At 52.1% G+C, this 23389-nt stretch overlaps 7 protein-coding genes across 7 annotated transcripts; 4 read left to right on the forward strand and 3 right to left on the reverse strand.

Annotated features, from left to right (window-relative positions):
• Positions 1-340: 340 nt before the first annotated feature.
• UHO2_05727 (uncharacterized protein) lies at positions 341-3112 on the forward strand (the record flags this gene model as incomplete). Its single annotated transcript, XM_041558626.1, has 1 exon — positions 341-3112. One exon carries the CDS (start codon positions 341-343, stop codon positions 3110-3112), a length of 2772 nt encoding a protein of 923 aa, XP_041414560.1.
• A 295-nt stretch (positions 3113-3407) lies between these two features.
• On the forward strand, positions 3408-3991 carry UHO2_05728 (uncharacterized protein; the record flags this gene model as incomplete). The annotated part of the gene is made up of 2 exons (XM_041558627.1): positions 3408-3717; positions 3813-3991. The coding sequence occupies 2 exons, from the start codon at positions 3408-3410 to the stop codon at positions 3989-3991; spliced, it is 489 nt and encodes a 162-aa protein (XP_041414561.1).
• Positions 3992-4169: 178 nt separating this feature from the next.
• UHO2_05729 (putative proliferating cell nuclear antigen) lies at positions 4170-5244 on the reverse strand (the record flags this gene model as incomplete). Its single annotated transcript, XM_041558628.1, has 3 exons — positions 4170-4934; positions 5031-5102; positions 5212-5244. 3 exons carry the CDS (start codon positions 5242-5244, stop codon positions 4170-4172), a joined length of 870 nt encoding a protein of 289 aa, XP_041414562.1.
• A 628-nt stretch (positions 5245-5872) lies between these two features.
• On the forward strand, positions 5873-7488 carry UHO2_05730 (uncharacterized protein; the record flags this gene model as incomplete). The annotated part of the gene is made up of 2 exons (XM_041558629.1): positions 5873-5959; positions 6040-7488. The coding sequence occupies 2 exons, from the start codon at positions 5873-5875 to the stop codon at positions 7486-7488; spliced, it is 1536 nt and encodes a 511-aa protein (XP_041414563.1).
• Positions 7489-12562: 5074 nt separating this feature from the next.
• Positions 12563-15874, forward strand: UHO2_05731 (uncharacterized protein; the record flags this gene model as incomplete). The annotated part of the gene is made up of 1 exon (XM_041558630.1): positions 12563-15874. One exon carries the CDS (start codon positions 12563-12565, stop codon positions 15872-15874), a length of 3312 nt encoding a protein of 1103 aa, XP_041414564.1.
• A 200-nt stretch (positions 15875-16074) lies between these two features.
• On the reverse strand, positions 16075-18273 carry UHO2_05732 (uncharacterized protein; the record flags this gene model as incomplete). The annotated part of the gene is made up of 1 exon (XM_041558631.1): positions 16075-18273. One exon carries the CDS (start codon positions 18271-18273, stop codon positions 16075-16077), a length of 2199 nt encoding a protein of 732 aa, XP_041414565.1.
• A 479-nt stretch (positions 18274-18752) lies between these two features.
• UHO2_05733 (uncharacterized protein) lies at positions 18753-21752 on the reverse strand (the record flags this gene model as incomplete). The annotated part of the gene is made up of 1 exon (XM_041558632.1): positions 18753-21752. The coding sequence occupies one exon, from the start codon at positions 21750-21752 to the stop codon at positions 18753-18755; it is 3000 nt and encodes a 999-aa protein (XP_041414566.1).
• Positions 21753-23389: the final 1637 nt, after the last annotated feature.

Below are 23389 nucleotides of genomic sequence, written 5' to 3' on the forward strand. Positions count from 1 at the left end.
CTTGCCTCCTATTCCCACGCTTTGCCGATTTACTGTCGCAACTTCCGATTCACTGTCGCAACTTCCGATTCACAGTCGCAACTTCCGATTCACAACTCCACTTAAGCCTCGCTTCTCAAGGCCTTTTCTAATCAAGCACATGGTCTGTGCCCATTGGAGGCGTGGGAAAAAAAGTGTCAGCCTTAGTCACACGCCTCGGAAGAGCCGAAGAAGAAGAACACTCACAGTTCTGCCTCTGTTTGAGAGCAAGAGACCTTGAAAGTCAGCCGTTCTATCGCCACTCGACTCAGCCATCCGATCAGCAGATAGCTGGGCGGTGATCAGCTCTCTGACACACACCATGGCCTGCTCGCAATCTCGGCCACCAGCGCCAACAACACCAGCGCCACCAATATCAACACCGCCACCATCGATGACCAGCTCCTCAGCTCGACCTGTACAGCTCGATCAATGGTCCAACACCAAAGCACCGCTCACTTCATCTCAGCGAGCCTCGGTCAACGGTCTGGCGGAATGGCTTCATCGCAACTCGTCTGATTTCAAACAGCAGCAATCGCTTCCTTCACAAAGCCAGGCCAAGAGCAGCGAGCCAGCAACAGAAACAGATCCTTCACCCGCGCTGAACGGTGCAGACAGCAAGGAGGCTCCGTTCGCATCTATCACACTACCAGACGCATCAGCACCCCTCGTATCAGCCCAAGGCTTCCTAGCATGGTACACGCAACTCTCGCATTCCCTCACCTCGTCCACCCAGACCTCTCACCGGCAAGCACTCGAACGCATCTCCGAAGCAACTTCTACCGCAGATGACCTCCTAGCCCAACTCGAAGCATGTCAGGTCAATCTATCCCAGCTTCGTGCCGGTACCGCTTTCGTGCAAGACTCGTCGCGAGGCATTCGCGAGCAGGCACAGGCGCTACTCGACTCACAGACCCATCTCGACACTTTCGCCCAAGACATCGCTTCGCGGCTCTCTTTCTTCACTCTGCTACCGTATGCGACGAATATGCTTAGCTCGCCCGACTCCAGCATCGTCTATTCTCCCTCTTTTCTCGAGCTCATGGATCAGCTCGATATGGCGTTGCTCTTCTTGCACCAAGCACCGGCAAGGTCCTATCGCGACGCAGCGCTTTATAGAATGCGATACTCTCACTGCCTTACCAGAGCTGCGACATTGGCCAAGATGGCGGTCGTGAGGGATATCAAGTCTCAAGCAGAAAGCACTGCGCAGCGAGTAAAGCAGATGCAGGCTCGTCCTGAGTCTGCAGTCGATGCTAAAGCTGCTCCTGCTACTGCCAGTAGTCATGTCAAAGGGAAGGGCCGAGAGGTTGATTGTGGCGCTGCACATGCAACTCGGTCCTCTCTTCTTGCAAAGGATACTTGGGATGCACTCTTCCTCGATGCAGCGCATCAGCTGACGAAATTGCGCCCACTCATCTTTGAGCTTCAGAAACGAGCTTGCACTCCAGCTTCTGCTTCCTCTTGGTCAAGTGTCTCTACGGCGGCAGCCGAGTTTGAAAGCTTGCTGCAGGAATGCCATACTGCATGGTATCAGTACCGGAGGCCGTCACTCTCTCGTGTTCTGCTGCAGAGGTTTACTGAGATCGAGGCTCAGACAATAGCAGCTGCGCAATCGGGGGCAAATGTTTCGCCGCCCATTGTGGAGCTTGCCAGAGCGGCAACGGAATTGCTCCGTCACCTTTTGGAGGGAGAGTATCAGTTGTATCGGCAGTTCTTTGGCGGCGATGGCGCGGAGGATGAGCAGAACAAGCTTGACGCTGGCCTCAATGCCTATCTTTCAGAGCTGGCAGAGACGGTGACATCGAGATTACGACCGAAGCTCGCCAAGCAAGAAGACCTGGTAGTGCTGGCACAGACATGGTCTGCTATTTCCGATGCCGTTCACTCGAACGCAGCTGATCCTGGTTGGTCGCAAAGCCTGCTCCCGCTGCTCAACGAGACGCAATCCCGGCTATCAGCAAGAGCGGAAATCATGATCGCAAGCAATATCGCCCAATTCACGCCTAAGGAGCAAGATGGCCATCTGGAATTGCCGGAACGTCTTGGAGCTTACAAATCTTGTTGTTCAACCTTCACAGCAGCTGGGGTAGCAGCAACCAAGCATCGTCGAGGCAAATCAGGAGCAGGCCTACTCGACGCAGCCCTATCTGCATCGCACGCCGCATCCACCTCAAAAACTCAGCAAGAGAAAGTGCAACTCTTCAGACTCCCGCCGGAACTTGTTTCCACGTACTACCCGCCCGTGGGGTACATGTTGGAGGTCTTGTTTCATCTTCAGGCACGTGTGTCGGCGCCTGCTTTCAGGCGCATGGCCGTTGCTGCCGTAGAGGCCTGTTTGATGAGTGTGGGCAAAGGTTCACAGGCGTTGGTGAGGCGAAAGCAGGGTGGAGTGGAGAGGGAAGATGGCTGGTTGTTTGAGCTAAGACAGTTGGAGATTTTGAGAGAGGCCGTGGTTTCGGCTGAATTGGTGCTCAAGCAACCTCACGATGAGGCTTTGTCTATAAACACTACCAATCCTCGCGTTGGCCATGTTGGACAGGGTAGTGGAGGTTCAGTTTCACTTGTAGACCTACCTTCCCTCGTCAACGCGATCAATTCTCTTTGGACCAACACTGGCAGGTTGCTCTATCCCTCCTCCACTACCACCGACCGCACTTGTCCCGATGCCAAGCCGACACAGGGTGGACAATTGGACATGAATCCAACCACAACCACCATCTCAGCCAAGCTCGCCGGACTCATCGCCCAAATCGCAGCTTTCTGGGCTGATGCGATCATCTTGCCCCTCCGCGTATACACTGATCAGAACGCAGTATTGGACGAAAGCGGTGCAAGGTGGAGAAGTACGTATGAAGCATTTGAGACGTGTATTGAGAGTGTTGTGCCGGAGAAAGCAAAAAAGGGGGCGCTGTGGGTGGAGGATGAGGAGGTGCAAAGGATGCTAGTTGGTGCCGTGGTCGATCGGGTTGGGGAAGTGTATGGCAAGTTTTTGCAGGCTAGCCCCAAGGAAGCGGATGCGGAGAGAGTGGGGGCTGTTGAGGAGATGAGAGAGAGAGTTTGCGGTGAATTTGCCAAGGTGCTTGCTCTGTAGTTGGCATCATTCACTTGAATGGATTTCGGTACTTTGCAGCCTTGCAATGTGGTGCTGGGATATCTTAGAAGACACTGTCCGTGGATGTGAGTGGTAGGAGCATGAGTCTTGATGCTTTCCAGCATGCGAGAGAAGCATGAGTATCACCCAGCGAGAGGTTGAGAAGAAAAGGGAGAAATTTCTTTTTTTCCTTTTTTTTCCATTGCTTCTCTTCACACCTTGACGATCTTTTCGACGGCCCTCTTGCCTCGCTCCCCTCATCCGCCATTAGATCCCCTGGACGGTAGTTGGCACGATGCTGGGCAAGGCAATGACCATATTACCCTCTGCTACAGCCAGGCGTTCGTTTGCAACTACAACTGCAGTCCGACTAAAACGGCAAGGTGCATCAGCATCAACATCGGCTTCTCAACCAGTATTTAAAAAAGATCTACGACCGCCTTCTGCTCCTCCCGCGCGTTCCTTACCTTCTCCTCTCTCTGCATCAGACTATGCTTTCGCTTTGGAAGAAGGAAGGAGGTCGCGGGGTAAGGTAGGTTCGATCTATGCCAGTTATCAGGCTCTGCCTTATCGGACGAAACTTGTGTTTTGGACTTGTGGTGCAGGTAAGTTGTTCCTTTGATCCTTGTTTTTTTTGTAGAGCTGTTTTGCAAGGGGAATGCTGACATTGTTGATGTTTGGCGCGGGCGGGGGGGAGTAGGTTTTGCGGGGATGGGTTTGATGGTTGCCGATAAGTTGGAGGAGTTGTTCCCTGCTCGGAATAATAGGTCCAAGCCAGTGGGGGGAGAGGAGGAGGCAATGACAGCGAGGTATATCGGCTATGAAAAGGAGGAGAACAAGCCGAAATTGTTCAGTGTCTCTGTCGTCGATCGAAAGTGATCGCCCCCCCCCACCCCTCTCCCGGCATGGCCTGATCAACACAGTCTTGAAACGCATCCGCGACGAGAAGGCGAACACGATCATGACGGTAAACAAAAGCTGGATTGAAAAAAAAAAAGGTTGATGTACAAAAGAAGCAGAGCAGCAAGACAGAAGGGAGACGTTGAGATACCAAGGATTAGTCGTCATCCTCGGAAAGCTTAGGAGCGAGGTAAAACCTGACATAACCATTCTCAAAGCCAAACTCGCAGAGCAGGGGAACCTCGTTGCTCATATGCAACTCCACTTCGTCTGCCAATGGAGCGGCCTTTGCAAAGTTGGACAAGTATTTGAGCGAAAAGGTGAGATTCACTGCCTGTTGCATCTCGATCTTGACCGGAACCTGAGCTGCACTGCTGCTTGAACCACCATCCGCCTTTCTCTTTTTCTTGGCCGGTTTGACATCATCATCGTGATCATCATCATCGTCATCGGCAAGCACCGCGCTTCCACTTCCCTGCTTGAGTGTCATCCTGGCAGCACCGATCTCTCCTTCAGCACTGAAGCTGACGCCTTCTTTCGAGACTTGGATCTTGACCGATTCGCCAATGTTGGCGAGATCGCGACAGATTCGACCGAATTCGGAAGAAGACATCTTGACAACAGCATCGTACTGGGTGTCTGGGATGCCGAGATGCTCGGAATCGATATCCATAAGTTTCATTTCGAATTCGCCGACTCGGTCTGATTTGGGCGATTCGAACGTCATCTGCAATGTATCGCCATCGTCGGATTTTTTGAGAGAGAGGACATCGTCGTTGTTTGCGCCTCTCAGGATTTTGCCCAGCGAAGAGAGGGAGACGCCGATAGACATGGGTCGGTCGCAACGGAATTCTTCGAAACAGTCGCTGCGCAGTTCGATGGCGGAGAGGGCTACGTGGGAGTTGTCCATCGCTTGAAGACGCTGCGTTGCCAAATGGAGAGGGTTGCCGTGGAGGGAGATGCGGCTTCAGTATCCAACAAGGACCACCGTGATGGGAGGAGGGGAAAGGCGACTTACGATTCCGTCCTCAGAACATTCGAAGTTGGCATCCGTGATGAGTTCACGGACGGCGTCGAGGACCTTCTTGAGCTGTTGGTACGTAGCACGCATACATTGTCGACAGCGAGAGAGGAGAAAGCGAGAAGCAAGAGTCAGCGACGCTGGTCTTTGACAAAAGCTTGATGCTTGCCTGACTTACAAGGACAGCCTCTCGGAGACGAGCTTCCAACATCTTGTGACAGTTGTAGTGTGTGTTGTTTGAGTCGAGAGAAGGAGTAGCACAACGATGGATGATGGAGAGAAAGAAGAAGAAGAAGACGTTGGAGCTGCCTAATTGATCAGTCGTTTTCTCTAAGAAGCTGCAATCTAACATCCTCTCCCGCTGAGTTTGTGCGCAGGAAGATGACGCGGAAGTAGAGCCACTCTACGCGTCCTTTCAACACGACGCGTCCTTTCAACACGACGCGTCCTTTCAACACGACGCGTCCTTTCAACACGACGCGTCCTTTCAACACGACGCGTCCTTTCAACACGACGCGTCCTTTCGACACGACGCGTCCTTTCGACACAACGCGCTCTTTCAACACGACGCGCTCAGACATGGCGTGCGCAGCTTAGCTCAACCACAGGTGTCGCAACCCCCTCTCTCTCCTTCCCTTCCTACCATCATCTTCTCATTTCCGCATTTCCGCATTTCCGCATTTCCGCAAGTGTCCGCTTCAACATCGACCTTGCAAATATTTCCCTCTTTCTGGGCCCTGCGTCTGCGCTACAGCTTCTCGTGCGGCAAGGGATGGAAGAGCAACACCGGCTTTGCTTCAAGCTGCCACGACCTTCCTCTCGCTTGGCTGATATCGATCATGGCGGCAAGCACAGAGGCTGAATCGTCTTCAAAGCAAGATGCAGCCTTCCATCTTACACACGTACTGCCAGGCCATACTTCTGATGTGAGTCGATCAAGCCATGTCTTGTTGAGACGATGAGAAGCACAGGTTGTTGACCGTCCTGGATCTTGACCGTTGTGCAGGTCCGTTCGGTGGCCACTACATTAGACACTTTATCTGGACGAGAAGCTCTACTGTCCGGATCGCGCGATGAGACAGCCATCTACTGGTCTCGTTCTTTTTCGTCAGCCAGCTTCGACAAGGGTGCCACCTTTCGAGGTCGGCGCTTTTGCAATGCGGTCTGCTTCCTTCCTCCCAGTCCTGCCTTTGCGCTTCCGCGGGGACAGGTGCTGATCGGGAATCTCGACTCTCAGATTCGCTGCTTCGAGCCTTTGCGTTCCGACAAACCAATCCAAACGCTTTCCGACCACTGGGACAACATCTCGGTTCTCAAGGCTCATGACAGCCCACAAAGGCTGGCAGAGGAGCAAGGAGAGCAACAAGCACAACCACCAGTGTTCATCTCCGGTAGCTGGGACACCACCGCACGGGTATGGGTCTGGGATCCGACAGAACCATGCAGTGCAAAGTGGAAGAGCAAGTTTGTGTTGCGTGGTCACGACGCAGCTGTTTGGGGAGTGCAGATCCTCGAACCTCCTACAACAGCTGCGGTGGAGCAGGGCCACGCTGATCCTGGACAAGGAAGGTATTTGACATCATCAGCCGACATGTTCATCCGGCTTTTCCATGGCGAGACCTTGCACACTGTCTATGCTGGTCACCAGGATGTCGTCCGTTCTCTAGCTTGCCTACCACCTTTGCCGACGCCACATGAGCAGCTCGAAGACAGGCATGCTTGCTTGCCGCCATTGTACGATAACGAGCAGCTCTTCGCTTCAACTTCGAACGATGGTACGATTCGCATCTGGTCACTCGATCCAAGGCGTAGTGCCTGCCAAGGCAACGGCGGTGATGCTCTGCGCCTTCTTAAAGGCCATACGAGCTTAGTCTACGATTTAGCCGCCTACATCCAACACGATGCAAAGGCACCACGACTGGTGAGCAGTGGAGAGGACGGCACTTTGCGCGTTTGGAACTGGCTTTCAAACGAGTTGCTGCAAACAGTACATGTGCCAGCGGTATCAGTCTGGAGCATCGCAGTGCTGCCAGAGTCGCAAGACCTTGTTGTCGGATGCAGTGATGGCCTTGTTCGCGTCTATTCCATTCGTCCAGCCTCGGCTTCGGCCGCTGATAGCAACTTGGAGGGCGCAGCACTCTCAGAGAGCGAAGCTGTAGACCAAGCTGCCAAGGCTCAACAACTTCAGCACAGGGCGGCAATCGAAGCTAGGCAGCCTGCCACCGAGCTGTCAGCAGAAGGAGAACAGGTACAGGGCGAGTTGTTTCAAGGCAAGCGATATGACTTTGTGCTTCAGATCGACGTTTCCGACCATGCCGATCCTTTGCCCTTGCCCATCAATCGGGGTGAGGACAGACAGAAGGTGGCGTCGGATTTCGTCACCCTTCACAAGCTTCCCGAGGGTTATGTAGAACGGATTGTCGAGTTCATCAACCTTGTTCTCGGGTCGAGCTAATGGAAAGCATTCCAAAAGAAGAATAACAAAGTCGCCCTTGTCGCTCATCTCGCCGCAGTTGATCTTCAGAAAGCGCAACGGCCATGATCCTTGAGCTGCTATGGCGATGCTCCTCGCAGAAGGAACTGGAACAGTGTTGCAGGCGACACTGTCAATGTCTATATAATACACATCCTCGCCGTTGTAGTAGTTGAGTCGAGTCTCATCCACTCTACTCTGAACTAATCATATCTTTACTGTAACGTATCCTTAGTTATCTTGTCAATAGTTGCAATTGCAGGGCATTGCTTCTACTCAGAGCGTGTGTGTTGTATCACCGCTCCTTGACATCATCCATAGGCAGCACTCCACTGCGGTCCGAATTTCAATCAACACTGAAGGCAATATCTTACTGCAAGAACCCCAAAGCGTAAGGAAGACAATGCCAAGGCACCTCGTGATACCCACAGTTCAGAGGGTAATGATAAACATTCTCATGGACCAAACAAAGGTATATATACACATGATCCTGTAGCCCTAGTCCATGATGAATCCTAAGCATTGCATCTACAATACACCTATGCAAAAGGAGCTAGAACGTAGCCCGGACGAAGCAGTGTCTTGCATAACTTCAACTGAACGAGACCATCCAGCAGTTTTCGCCACATGCACTGCGAGAAGGGCTCATCAATGCATTGTGAGTCGAGCAATTGCATAAGAGCAACCGCTTAACCATAGGAGGCTTGTTGCCATCGTAGGTGGCGAGTGGAGGCATATGGAAGGAGAACATGTGCTTGGAAGAGGCCCGAGCATAGGAGCATGTGGTGGGGTTACCACACGGGGAAATGGCTGCACACAGGTCAAAAAGGTGTCCATATAGAACGGCAGGAGGACAATAGAAGTGTCCACAAGGTCACGACGAGTCACAAGATAGGGGTAGTGTCAAGAAGATCTTCACACTGATCAGGAGGAAGAGGAGCAGTGTCAAGGAGATCTATACACTGCTCAGGAGAAGGAGGAGCAGTGTTGCAGGCAATGCTGCACAAATGTATATATACTTTCACTATGTCAGAGGTCATGCACCTGAAACCTGATATCTGTACTAGAACCACTTCTATTACAGATCCTGTTGAGATATGTGGCAAAGCCCAGTGTATTATTATTTTGATCAAGATCTGTTGTAGAAGGCCTCTATGACTTTTCTCACTTGAGTATGTGATAGATTGATTGCTATTGCAGGTTTCAACTGACCACTGTGGACACTCCATCCAGAGGTAGCTTGGCATGATCAATAACTTGTATGAACTTTACACTGACACCAAGGTCTGGTGTGAATGCAATTGTTGGTGGCACTGACACAAGTGTCCAGTGTGTCAACTGAGTGCTTGAGGTGATCCCTGGACCACAGTGGACAACTGCCTTTGGTTCTATCATTATCCAGACTGCTGGTTTGCTATGAACCACCTTCAGATGTCAGTGAGTGGTGATACAACACACATGCTATGATGGAAGCAATCTACTTGCAATTGCTACTTTGCTGACTGAAAACTATTGTATACTTGAGTAGAAGTGATAACTAGTTTGTATGGTGTAGAGTGGATGGCATTCCACTCACTTACTATGATGGGGAGCATGGTTATATACCTTTCTTGCAGTGTCACCCACAACACTGCTCCTCCTCCTCATCCCTACTATCCACCCCATCCATCTTGTGATGCCACTCATTCACACCACTTCCCTTGCCTTCTGTGGATGGATGGATATCTCTTGCTGTCTCATCTCTGTTAGGGGCCAGTCCCACTTCATCTGAGTGGTGACCTGCACCCTTTCATCAGCCTCTTGTCATCAGTGCCCATCTGTTGGCACTGACTTCATCATTGTGCCAGACCCCTGCTTCATCCAGTGGTGTCCTCCCCTTTGTTTGGTATCCTCCCCTTGTTGTATCAGTGATGGGGTGCCTCTTGGACTGATTCTCATGAGGTCTGTCATACTCAGTGTGATATTATGATTCCCACTGAACTCTGTAGTAACAACCTCATTCCTACTGATCCTGACAAGTTATGCCATAGAGTTGTTTCTGCTACAGATCTCAGTGGACTCTGCCTTAAGCTCTCAGTTAGCCCAATCCCATGATTTCTGTGCTCCTCTTCATATGACTTCAACTCTTCTTGCTTCCTGCACATCTGGCTCCCATGACAGAGCACAGAAATCATGGGATCGAGCTAAACGAGAGCTTAAGGCAGAGTTCATTGAGATTGGTAGTAGAAGCAACTCTATGGCATAACTCATCAAGATCAGCAGGAATGAGGTCATTACTACAGAGTTCAGTGGGAATGGTAATACCACACTAAGTATGACAGATCTCATGAGAATCAGTTCAAGAGGCACAACTATCACTGATACAGCGAGAGGAGGATGCCAAACAAGGGAGAAGGTCACCACCAGATGAAGTGGGACGTGTCATGGGCCTGGATGCTCAAGAAGCAGGAGGGTCACTGGTTCATATGGAAGGAGCACAGGTATCGAAGATCTAGTCGATACCAGTAGAGAGCATGGTCATAGTGCAGTCTCCATGGAGACCATGGACTCCTATGGACTCACATGCAAAGGAGGACCGAGCCATATGCGAGGAGGGCCAGGCACAGCCACGAGGAGGACCAAGCTCAAGGAGCAGGCACAGCCATGAAGAGGACCAAGCTCAGATGGTTACCACTCAGGGGCTCGAGAGACAAGAGTCGAAGGAGTTGACACCAGGTCATGAGGAGGAGGAGCAGTGTCGAAGGAGTCGACACCACTCAGGAGGCACAAGGGTGCCAAACAAGCAGGATAGCAAGGAGGAGGAGCAGTGTCAAAGGAGTTGACACAGCTCAAGAGGCACAGGGGTGCCAAGCAAGCAGGAGAGGCCTCCTGAACAGTACTTGATGAAGAAGGTACTCTCTGGAGAGAGAGCAGGAGCAGCATTGCTGGTGATGCTGTGAAGAGGTATATAACCATGCTTTCTCATCATCAAAGGTCAAGTGGATCCTCATCCACTCTACACATCATCATAACTAGTTATCACTTCAGCATAAGTATATATTAGTTTCAGTCAGCATAGCAGCAATCTATCAAGGTTGTTCCTCATCGTAGTGTGTGTGTTGTATCACCACTACCTGACATCCGAAGGTGCCCCATAGCAGGTTAGCAGTCTGGATCAAGATAGAACCGAAGGCAGTAGTCCACTGCAGTCCAGGGATCACTTCAAGCATCAAGTCAACACACTGGACACTTGTGTTGATGCCACCAACCTTATCACCAACACCATCAACCTCATTACCATCAACCTTCACTGACCCTATCACCAACACCATCAACCTCATCATCATCAACACTCACACCAGACCTTGGTGTCATCATAATCTACATATTGATATTGATCATGCTGAGCTACCCCTGAACAGAGTGTCCACAGTGGTCAGCCAAAACCTACGATAGTATATACAATGAATGCCACCTGCTGTCACTGTGCAACTTGATAGTCGCCAAATGACTAGCTCATCAAGACAGATACCGAGACAATAGCTGTCACACAGTTTGATAGTCACTGAGTATCTCGACAGACCGACCTGGGTTTCCGGCGCGAGACCCCTGACAGGACGGACCCCTGATGGAGATGAGACCCCTGACGGAGATGAGACCCCTGACAAAGGTCTCCATTGTTGAGGGGAAGGATAAGACAGCTGGAAAGGTTTCACATACAAGGAGCAGGACCAAGTTCAGCCAAGAAGGGGACCAAGCTCAGAAGCATGCAGTTGGTTACCACACAGGCGGGTTCACAAGATAGGGGTCAAGAGAACTGTCACCAGTTAGGAGGAAGGAGAGCTGTGTTGAGGACACCAGCATATAGGTCATGAGGAGGAGGAGCAGTGTCAAAGAGGTCGACATACAGCTCAGGAGAAGCAGGAGCGGTGTCGCAGGCAACACCATACCAACACATAAATCACTTCATCATAACATACAAGTGGATCCCCATCCACTCTACACCATATATTACTAGTTATCACTTCAGCATAATTATACTTAGTAGTTTCCATCAGCAAGTTGCAATCACAATAGATTGCTTCCATTGTAGCACATGTGTGGTATCACCACTCACTGACAATCTGAAGGTGGTTCATAGTAACCTGTGGTCCAGATAACAATTGACACCAAAGGCAGTTCATAGTAACCTGTGGTCTGGCTCGCAATCATAGAACTGACAGCAGTCATCCACTGCAGTCTGGGGATCACCTCAAGCACTCAGTCAACACACTGGACACTTGTGTCAGCACCACCAACAATCTCAATCACACCAGACCTTGGTGTTAGTACCAGTTCGTACCAGTTATTGATCATGCCAAGCTACCTCTGGATGGAGTGTCCACAGTGGTCAGTCAAAACCTGCAATAGCAAACATGTTACTACATCTTTGGGTGAGAAAAGTGATAGAGGCTTCTCTATGATATACCTTGATAGAAATTGTAATACACAACATGTTACCACATATCTCGACAGGAATCGTAATAGATGCATTCCTATCACAGATATCAGGTTTTAGGTGCAAGACCTCTGACACTAACTAAAACATTGTGGATTTCCTCACCAAACCGGTATCCCAACATCTCTTTACTTGTACTTGACAAGACCTAGGAATGACCAACATTGGACTGCTCATTTGCTCAGTTGGCAAGGGGAACAGTTGAAGCATGTGACCTCTTGGAGTAAAGCATGTGGCCTCTCAGAGTATGCAACTTCTATGCCAAGCTCACATCTAACACCAACCTTGCTCACTTGGGTTTAGCATGTTACCTGGACTGACTGTTGGACATTGGACATCAAGATGCCAGTCAGTGGATAACTGGTGTAGTGTTTCTCTGTAGTTTCACTCATGTCTTTGGCCTCACAATGCTAAATATCATACATGCATACAAAGAGCACTGAGATGTATATAAACAGTTGGATCACCCCATTTCCGGTCAGATCGGGTTCCCCCCGATCTTTCCCCCCCGATCTGACCGGAAATGGCTTACGTCAACTGGCATGATCACATTGGAACGTTTGCCTGAGCAAGAGCATCATGTCTTGGCACCATTCCTCCATCACTCAGAACCGCGTCGACATGGTCAAGCGCTCTGCCGACGATGCTAGACTCGAGCGCAACTCACAAGAGGCTGCTAAGAAGAAACGACCACAGTCTTGCGACACATGTCGTTCCCGCAAGATCAAGTGCGTCCGTGTTCAAGTAGATGGTCTCGACGCCTCGCCCCACAATCAATGCCTTCAATGCAGAGCCATCGATGCCAGATGCACCTTCGACTATGTTCCCAAGCGTCCCGGTCCTCAAAGCTCGTTTGCAAGGACAGCCAGGAGCGAGGCCAAAGTGCAATTGCATAGCAGAGCCTCGACGCAGACTCGACACCATCACTGCCAACATGCAGCTCCCGCTTCATCCCATTCTCCAACCTCTACCCTTGGCTTTGGCAAGACACCTGGAGCTCAGCATCTCCCGCACACTCTCATCCCAGGCTTGCCCGCCGACGACAGCTGCTACCGCCCACTCGCAGCACACAACTTTGCATCTGCATCCGCATCTGCATCTCCATCCGGCAGCGGCACCCAGACACGATCCTCCTCGTGGAGCGGTGGTACCAACTTGGATAGCTACCTCCACAACTCGATGCTCGCCATGATGCCTAGCCAGTTCGCTGCTATGCCTTTCCACTTTTCCTCCCACAATATCGCCAACATGTCCGCACCTTCTCCATCAATGAGCGTCTCGAATGCGTCTTGTGCGACACCAGGTAGCTACGCCGGCTCTACGTCCTGCCAAGCTGCAACGCGGTCTGATGCCCGAAGCTCACCATCTGCAGCACCGCTTGCAGCCCTCGAGCAGTCCATGCAGCCCCACCTGCAAAGCCAACCGCAGCAACAGGCACAGCCAGCGTCGACGCCTTCTCAAGTAGATCACTTGCACTCCTTCCACCTTGCAGTTGGCCATGCCGATTCGACCGCAGCACTGCTATCTATCCCATCATTCTCGCGTGTGCCATCGCCTGCAGCATCTCTGCCTCACCAACAGCAGCCCTCGGCATCGTCTTTTGGCTCCCACTCGAATCTCAATCAAAACCAAAGCTCGACGGCCCCCCAGCCAAGTCTGTCCACCATGTACTGCGCACCTGTCCTTCGTCCACGATCGCTCCAAGACATTGCCCCGCGTCAGACATTCCTGTCAATTGTCTCGCTCTACTTCCACTACCTCTGGCCTTTGCTGCCCATTGTGCATCCTCCTACCTTCACTCACCACCTCCTCAATCGTCGAGATGAGCGTGACGACGCTTTCTTGGCCTTTATCCTAAGTTTGACGTCGTACACCTTGATCCAGTGTCCAAGGAGCGTGGTTCCAGCCCCTTGGTCCATGTACCGAAGGCTCCACCGCATCTGCCACTTGACTTCTCGCCGAATGCAGCCCCGCGTCTATGACCCGCCTCGGCTGCTTCACGTCAACACGCTCTACTGTGACCACATCTACCTTGGCACTGTCGGCAAGACCAACGCTGCAAATGCAGTCCTCGCCGAGGCTGTGCGAGTCGCATACACGCTCGGTTTGCACGACCAGCGCAAGAACGACACAAGCACAAGTGTAACGCCATACGCTTTTGACGCTTCTTCCTTTTCACACTACCGATCACCCATTGCGAATGCAGTGGATCGCGAGCTGCGAAAGCGCATCTTCTGGCTTCTCCACGGTAGCTCAACGATCATCGCAATCCTTCAAGACGAGCCGGCGCTGATTCACGCTATTGATGCATCTGTCGATCTGCCTCTTGCTCTCGATGAGCAGGCGCTAGCAAACCCGGGACACATTCAGAGAACGCCAAGTGTATTGTCGGGCTTCTTGACTGTTACGCGATTGCATCAGGTCATGCTCGAGCTGCTCGAGTCCTATCGACGCGATCGACGTTTCCCGATCGATGATCTGCCGGTTGCGAGGTCACGCATTCGATACCTTGTGGATGTCCTGCGTCGCATTCAGCAGGCGATCGATGACATGCCTCAAGAGCTTCGCAAGCCAGTGTACACGCATGCTCCTCCAGAGCCTATCCGTCGACCAGGTGCTTCCATCCTCTCGCTCAACTTTGTGCAGCAGCAACAGAGACAGCAGCACGCACCCTTGCTACAGGCCATTGGCTTTGACGCTGCCACACAGACAGCTCTGGGCAATCACCTCAGTGCAACATCGCCTTGTAGCAATGCTGGCAATAACGATATTCTCGTCGACCCCACAGCGGCTTCAGTTGGTGGCCTCACAATGATGGACCTAGTTAACGTCTTCCACCCCTCGCCTGGCCCCTCATCGACACCTGTTCTGTCGCCGATGTGCACTATGCACGCCAACATCGTCGCCACTGAATCTCTCATCCGATTCCTCGTCACCGAGTATCGCCAACTCGTCTCCACCCGCATCCACGATCTTAGACTCGGTCAAGCCTCGCCTTGCTCCGCCCCTGAAGAGTTCGGGGAAGAAGAATGGCAAGAAGCAGCACAGAACATGTTGCGTGTGTTCAACAGCTTGCCTCTCGACGCACTTGCTTCGAATGGACATTCCTTGGTCAGTAAGATCATCTATGTAGTTTCTGCCTTGTTGGATCGCACTGCCACCGCCACTGGTGTGCGGAGGCGTAGGGAAGGGAAGAGTGGAAAGCGTGGGGAGACGACGACGACGACGACGACGACGGTTGACTTCCAGTATATGTCGAGTCTGTTGGGGACACTGACGAGGTTGAGTCAGACGAGGAAGGATGATAATGCGAGCGAATGGTGGAGTGGGGAGCAGGAGCAGGAGCAAGATGGACGTGGTAGGGCGAATGGTAATGGTGGTGGTGGTGGTGATGATGGAGGAGAAGCAAGTGGCAGGCATGGTCAGCGTAGAAGAAGCGATGGAATTAGTAGCGGTCAGGGTAGAAGCGGGAACAGTGATGCTGGTGGTAACAACGCCAATCGTCATCCAAGCGGTCCCCAGCTTGATCCTAGTACGCATAGCGATAATGGTTCCCGTGCTGGTCGCGATATCTCTTCAACTCGCAATCGAAACTTGAGCGCCGCTGGTGGTGGTGTAGAAAGTAAACAACTTGCTCCTCCACTGACCATGCCGCAACAACAGCAGCAACAGCAGCACCAAGAAGCACCCTTCTCGCCATACACATTCTCCAACCAATCCTCCTCCAACCCTTCCTCCACCACAAGTTCAACTACCAACACTGCTTCAACCACTCCAACGAGCGAACAACCTGCTGCTCCTGCTGCTCCTTCTTCGTTTTACGATGATCCCAAACTTGTCAACTGCACCATGACTGCTTTGGGCACTCAGAAAGGGATGCAATCCACTTGATCGCCTCCTCAGCACAATACCATGGCTGCTCTTGCTCAACATGCTTAGTTTTTCCTCACGCATACACACCGCTCATTGCAATGCACCATCTTGATCTTTGCCCGATCTGCAAGCCTTCTAGCACTTTTGTGAGTTTGATTTGCGTCGTTCGTCTTCTTGAGCTATGCATGAAAACAAACGCTGAACGACAATAGGATTCTTCATTCTGCATCCTGAAATACCTCGTCCTCATCCTCATCCTCATCCTCATCCTCATCCTCATCCTCATCCTCATCCTCATCCTCATCCTCATTCGCCTCTTCCTCTCTCTCCTCGTCCTCTGTTCCCAACGCACCAGGACTCGGTGCATACATAACCAACGCGCTGCTATGCCATCCAGCAAACGCAATATCAAACGCAAATGGCTCTCCCCCTCTCTTGTCTCCCCCTCCTCCATCTTCCCCTGCGTCCAAAGTTGGCTCGGGATGGATGCTGATTGTTACCGGCCGCTCGACATGTTGTTGCGTCTCCCCTCTCAGGTGTCCCTGTTGGTGCTCGCTTAGAGCGTTATTCGAGGCTGCTGCTCTACCTGCTCTACCGGCAAATCCTATTCTTGCTTGTCTTGCCGTACCTCTATTGCCCAAGATAGTCGGGAGCGCGATTAGGTTCGAAAGCCATGGGCGCTCTCTTTGATCTTCTTGCTCTTGATTCTGTGAGGTGTTGGTAGAGTTTCGAAGCCAGGTAGGACTCCAGTTGCCCAAAGCGCCTTTGGAAAATTCACCCCAGGTCAGAATCTGGCCTTTGGATGTTAGTGCTCCGTAATGATAGTCTCCCATAGTCACTTTGATTACTTTTCGAGCCTGTAATTCCGGGATGAGCTCCGGCTCGATCCTATCCGGAGTTCCCAATAAGACTAGCGTATCTTGCCCATCTTCTCCCTTTGCAACCATCTTGGAGGAAGAATGGAGGGGCAGGAAGGCAACAAACCTTCGGAAATGGGCAGAAATATGACTGAGCCGACCAATCTTGCTCCTACCATCCAGCACCCATCCTTTATGAAAGCCTTGCAGCTTGTCCGGCTGTTCAAATAACGGCAACCTTTGCCACTGTGCTCTTGTCTGCAGGTAGCGTTGCATTCTGAGCCGGTGAACCAAGGCACCTGTATTGCCGGGTTGATCGAATTCCCCCGGTCTCGCTTGTTGCACTTGTCTCACTACTTCTTGCTCTTCGCCCAAGTTGGTGGGGGCAAGGTGTAGGTCCAGGCGGAATAGGTGGCCGTGGGATGTGAGAGCTATGAGGAAGTCTTCGCCTGCTGCGATTTGGGTTATCTGCTCCTGTTCCTGTTCCTGTTCCTGTTCCTGTTCCTGTTCCAGTTGGTCAGGGCGTATAGGGGCAAAAGTGGGGAGTGGGGGAAGCTGGAGTGGAGTAATGCAGACAGAAAAGAGAGTCTGGGAGTTGCGTCCAGGAGGATCAGCAAACATGATGGCCGCTTGTTCATATCCTCCATAATACTGCTCCCGAAAGTTATCCTGAGTCCAGTCAGAATACCAAAGCCAAACATTCCCCTGTTCGTCTAGGATAGAGGTGAAACTCCATCCCGCTTCCAACTGTTTGATCCCACTCCTGGCCGCACTGGTTTGTGCTCCGGTCTGCGAAGCTTGCGAAGTCGAACAAGGGAGTAGGGAGGGTGGTAAAGAGTCATGTAACCAAAGACTGCCCCAAGATCTCCACTCAACAACTCTCCCCTCTTTTGTCAAGGCTACAGCATGAGACCGCCCACCACTTAGCGATTGCACTTGGTCAGGAATAGCAGACAGTAGCCTTGGTGTAGAAACTTGTTTGCCCGGATCCCGTAAGGAAGATTGGTTTCCAGCAAAACATTCTCCATCCATCGTACCCCAATGCAACACTTTGCCGGAAGAGGTTCGTGCGTGGAATGACCATCCTCCTGCTACTATTTCTACTATCCCTCCTACTTGCCCTACTTGCCCTACTCTTCCTGCTTCTCTTGCTATTCTTCCACTGGCGCGAGGATTGCTGGCATTGCTCACCGCTAAAGTGTTGAGTTTGTAAGGATAAGGTAAACCACCACGACAAGCCAGGACATCTCTTCTCACCTCACCCCCTAACTGATCCACTTTCAACCCTAACCTTCCTTCACTGAGTTGCCCCCACACATAGACATCGGGACAGCTGAGACCGCGGTACAAATTGAACCAGCCACCCATCCTCGCAGTCGCATGAAGCGGGAATGTGAAGTCAGATAGAACTTTTCCTTTCCACAGTACTTGGTCTTCGACAACCGTTTTAAAGCGAGTAGAGACAAGACGAAGCGCTAGAAGCGTCGAGGTCGGGAGAAGCGGAAAGATCAAGTCTAGCACCAGCGGCAGCGGCAGGTCGAGGAGTGTTGTGCAAGTCATGCTTTCGGATGATGGGTGAGTTGTGGCTGTTGATGCTTCTGATGTCAAGTATGCGCTATGCTTGAGCCTGTCGACGAGGATTGTGTTTGCATATGGCTTGCTTCAAGAGTCGGCTTTGGCTCGCTTTCGATCGTCTTGATTCAAGATGCTACGAGAAATGGCGGTTAGTGAGTCGGTGCAAGGCAAGGTAGTTGGTGTGTAGATATCAAACCGCCAAACCCTCTGCCCATCTGGTTTGGCTGTCAGAGGTGCAAATATCTCGCTCACTTGCCAACAGCGTCCGTGCATAATTTTAGACTCATGTGCAACTACAGTATTGATCACGAGACCAACACATATCAAGCCTGGCCAAGAGAAGCCTGGCCAAGAGGATGGTATGGATGAATATCAATTGCAGCACAGCGCCAGGGCCAACTAGAACGATTCAGAAAGACCAACAGCCAACAGCTATAACCCTAATCTCTGTCTGCTGAGGCTGTTTAGTAGGCGCCATAACCTCTAACAAGCCTAACATCGAGCCACATCTCTCCAATCGTCTTGTTGATCTTGGAAACCGTTTTCCTATCCCGACCCCATTCTGACATGTAGATACTGCTTTGCATATGAGAAGCTTCGGAAATCGAATGACCGCTTCCCCAGCCGGTTCTCATCGAGGCGGCGCTCGACATGCCTGAACCGTACACTGACGGGGTGCTTCTACCTGCTCCCATCGACTGCTGCTGCGGGTATGCGTTCGGATAAGGTGCAAGTGGAGTACGGCAAGAGGCTTGCATTCGAGGCGAAAGAATTTCTTGTGCTTCAGGCAATTCGGTAGGGACTGCACTTTCCTCGTTAGTCGAAATAGCCATTCCTACATTCTGCGTATTGTTGATGCCCTTGCCGCTTCCACTAAGAGGGGAGGAGGTGCGCCTGGCGAGGGCTGGACGAGACTGCTGCTGCTGCGAATCCACACCCACACCCACACCCACACCCACACCCACACCCACACCCACACCCACACCCGGCCAACGAGAGCCGAAGAGAGAAGGAGACATGACATTAGGCGGTGTAGTAGGTGGACTGCTCGCCGCCTCACCTGATAAGCAAGTAAACTGTGTCTGGGTGTGCATTGAAGCAGTAGTACTTATGCCATCTGAGAATCCACGACTTCGACCACCAATACCCAAATTACGCAACGCCTTTTCTACGCCATCGCCTCTACTATACCTGTTGGCGGGCAAGAGATCCACTTTGAGCGCGTACTTGACTTCGAGCCCATGACAGCGGAAACTAGGTGGAGTGGTGCCTGCCACCTTAAGGTTGCCAACAAGCACCCTGAGACCTGCAGCTCGAGCTGCTGCGGCTGCTTGATTAATCTGCATCATCTCATCCGGTGATCGGCTGGAACCAGGTCGAGATCCGGACTGACTGCCAGAAGAGTCCGAGTTGAGCAGCAAAGCATGCACATCCACTTCTTCCAGGTCTGCTACGGACAACAATTTCCTGCGATGCTCGGGTCCATCGTTGACATTGTCGTTGCTGCTAAAGGTTGTCTGAATCAGCGAAACGCACACCAAGCTGACAAGATCTGGCATGGCACCTGCAGCTACAAAGGTCCTATCAGTCATGGCATCAGTGAAGCCAGTATCGGAGCTGCCAGAGCTGGGTGCTGTGTTGGGACGTCGACCGCGGAAGATGCTGGATCCACCTTTGCGGGATAAGGATCCTGGCAGTCGAGCCAAACTCATGGAAGGCTTGATCAATTTGGAAAAAGTGCTGCGTGTCGTCTTGATCGATTCAGTTTCGGGGTCGCGTTGCTGCTGCTGCTGCTGCTGCTGCTGCTGCTGCTGATGCTGATAGTGCTGATATTGCTGATAGTGCTGATAGTGTTGATGCTGATAGTGTTGATGCTGATAGTGTTGATGCTGCGGTGGAGGTGATGCCACTGTCGATCCGCTGGAAGACATGCCAGGTAAAGTGACCATCTCGATCGGGTCGCCCATTTGGGTGACAGCTGGCGATCCTGGCGTGGTCAAAGTCTCGCTTAGCGCACGTGTTCGAATTTGCGAGAGTAAAGTGGGGTCGGTGGGTCGCAAGACGACCATGATGGGTAACACAGAAGGTGCCTGGATGACAGGTGGGTTGGGAATATGCAGCTCTATATCGAGCGTCCTTGGTGATGTTTTGAGCAATGAGCCTGTCCACTTTGCTTGCGAACGGTGAACAGTCCACTGGTCGCCTAGTGTCGCGTTTGGCTCCAGGAACACATCCGGACTGATGATGGAGGGCAAGGTAGGTGGGTGAGGAGGCATTGTCGTTGGCTCGCCCAGGAAGATGAAGGGCAATGTCAAAGAGTCACCCTCAGCGACCGTGTCTTTGCCTGACTTGCTCAATGACTTTTTCGACTTGTCACTGCTGGGACGGAAAAGAGTCCAGGTAACCTGGTAGTAGCATCCAATTCTGTAAACCTTTTCGAAGCCCTTCTCCATAAGCTCCCTCGCCATTGGACCTTTGGCTTTGCCCTTTGTAGCAAGACGAATGTCTCGCTTCTCCTGAGCAGCGTGCTTGGAGCTCATCTCGAAACTTGGCGGGAGCGAGACGGGAACGGCCTGCATCTCGCCGTCAATGAGACGTGTCGCTTTACCCAGCGGCAGTTGCACCTGGAAAGGGATTGGTAGAATCAGATCATCTTGATCCGCAGATTCTTGGTTGTTTGGCGCGTAAGCAGCAGGTGGACGTACGAGATCGTAGTTGGCGACGAGGCGGTCCTGAGTTTCGAAAACCGTCTTTTCACCTCCTGTCGACCATGGCGCCAGAGCGGTACCTTGCCATACGGCTGCTGGCGAACCAGAAGTGGTGTGTGCAGAGATGGTCATCATCACATCGCAGCCTTTGGTGGCAGGCATGCGAACGACACCGCGCACGGTAGCAGCTCGACCTGAGAGGACGGGATAGCCACGGTGGTCGAATGAACTTGCAATCACCTCGACGCTGAAGTTGGGTTTTTGCTGGTTGAGCAGACGTGCCATCTTGGTGGCATCGTCGAGTGCTGGCGTGTTGGCGTTGGCTGGGTTTGCCCTGGTTTCTCGCAGGTCGGTGGTCAAACCATAGACTCGACTGCGCAATGGTTCGACTCCGGTATGCGATGGCATGTGCTGCGGCAGAGGGCGAGCTGCATATGCTTGAGTCAGCGCTTCGTCAGAGCCCAAGGCTGTAGGCAAAGTGGTTGCTGTGTTGGCGGTTCCATTGCGTTTGCTGTATGCGGAGGCGAGTGTGTTGTAGGCCTTTGGGTTTGGGGCCAAGGATTGGGTGGACGACATGAGGCGAGGTTGGGTCGCCCTTTGCCAAGGTATCGGCGAGGACAAGGTAGGGATGGAAAAAGTATTTGACGAGATGGCAGAAATAGTAGCAAGATCGATGGCGGCTCCGATGTTGGTGCTGGAGAGATGAGGAAGCAAGCGTTGATTTGGAAAGGGTGCCGGTGTCGGGGCCGAGGCCATCTTCTTTCGCTCGAGCGGGATTTTTTGATTTTTTTTTTTTTTGATTTTTTGATTGAGCTTATATCGTTGATGCTCTTGCAACGACTCGGAGTAATGGCGGATTCTTAAGGAGGCAGAGATGCTGGGGGGTTTGAGGGTCGGATGAAAGCAAGCCGGAAGAGCCGTGACTGGGCGCAAGGCTGGAGAGTGTCGGGAATGATTGCAAGAGCTTGAATGGGGTAAGGAGCAACAGAAAGAGGATGCTCAGCGATGGCAAAGAGGAGGGGATGGCAAAGAGGACGAGAGGAAAGTGTAACCTTAAGAAGTTTTTCCTTTGTGCTGCGCAGATGGGCAAGATTGTGGGTGGGGCAACTTGCGATTGGGCTGCAGTGCAGGACTCGGGCGGAATGAAAAAAAGGGGCGCCAAGACGGTGGTTGGAATGGCAAGGACGAGATGAAGTGCCTGCGTCTCGTACGGACGCGTGGTTTTCAAGGTCGGAGCGAATAGAGCTTGAGAGGCAGTTGTTACGAGGGACAAGATGATTGACCTGGGCTCAGCTGTGCTTGGGCTTGGGAGATGGGATTGAAGGATACGGGACAAGAGAAGCTAAGGTTTGCGGGCCATGTCAGAGCGGAACAAGGCCGCAGTCGAGGGGTTTCCGGCGACGTTGAGCTGAAGATTAGAGTTGAGCGACGACAATGCTGTGAGGGATGGGTGAAATGAGGTGCAAAGGCAGGTACGAGGAACAAGTGCGCAAGCTGGGTGGACAACCGAAAGTGGGTGGTTGAATGAATGCGAGAGAAAGCTAGGCTTCAGTTTGGCCGAGGTGACGGGTATCAAGGAGTGTGGTGCGATTGCAAGAGCAGCAATGTAGAGGTGCACGCAAGCCGTTGGGACGAGGACTTGCTAGAATGAGTGCTTGGTGCTTGGTGCTCGAAGCGATATCAAGACAAAAACCGAAGCAGGCGCCAGTGGCCAGTGGCCGATCGACAAGGAGGCCTCTGTGGTATCGAGCGAATTGCGATTCAACGGCTTGAGGGCAAGGCGACGAGTGGATCCTGTGACTGAGAAGCGTTGAGCGAGGTGTGTAGGTAAGGGTGAGATATGGTGGGAGATGAGATATGGTGGGAGGTGAGGATAGGATGGTGGCGAGGGTATGATGGTGGCCAAGGGAGAGGGAGAGGGGGGGAGAGATTCAGCTGGAAAGCCAAGAGAGAGCAGGGCAAGAAGCGACGAGAGGGCAAGAAGCAAGGGCAGAGGCTCAGCAAATCACCAATCCAAAGGGGAGGAGGCGCTGAAAGAGAAAAGAAAAAAAGAAAAAAAGAAAAAAAGAAAAAAAAAAAAGCTTGGCTGCTGTTGCGTGGATTTGACAAGGGCTCAAGTGCCGTGGCTCATTGTGTTTGACGTGCACCGCTGGCTTGGCTTATCTTAGTCTACCTTTCAGGCGAGAGAGCTGTCAAGATAAGGATAAGCTGGCACACAAGCACTGAGACATTCAAGCCGCAGAGGAAGAGAGGCAGAGGAAGAGAGGCAGAGGAAGAGAGGGCCGACACCGAAAACAGCAGTAGAGCAGAGAAAAGAAGAAAACAGGAGAATGGCAGGGAGACGGATGTGCCGAAAATTAGCGGATGTGCCGAATTTTGGCGGATGTGCCGAA

Source organism: Ustilago hordei (genome assembly GCF_900519145.1).
Source record: "Ustilago hordei strain Uho2 genome assembly, contig: UHO2_contig_15, whole genome shotgun sequence".
Lineage (NCBI taxonomy): Eukaryota > Fungi > Basidiomycota > Ustilaginomycetes > Ustilaginales > Ustilaginaceae > Ustilago > Ustilago hordei.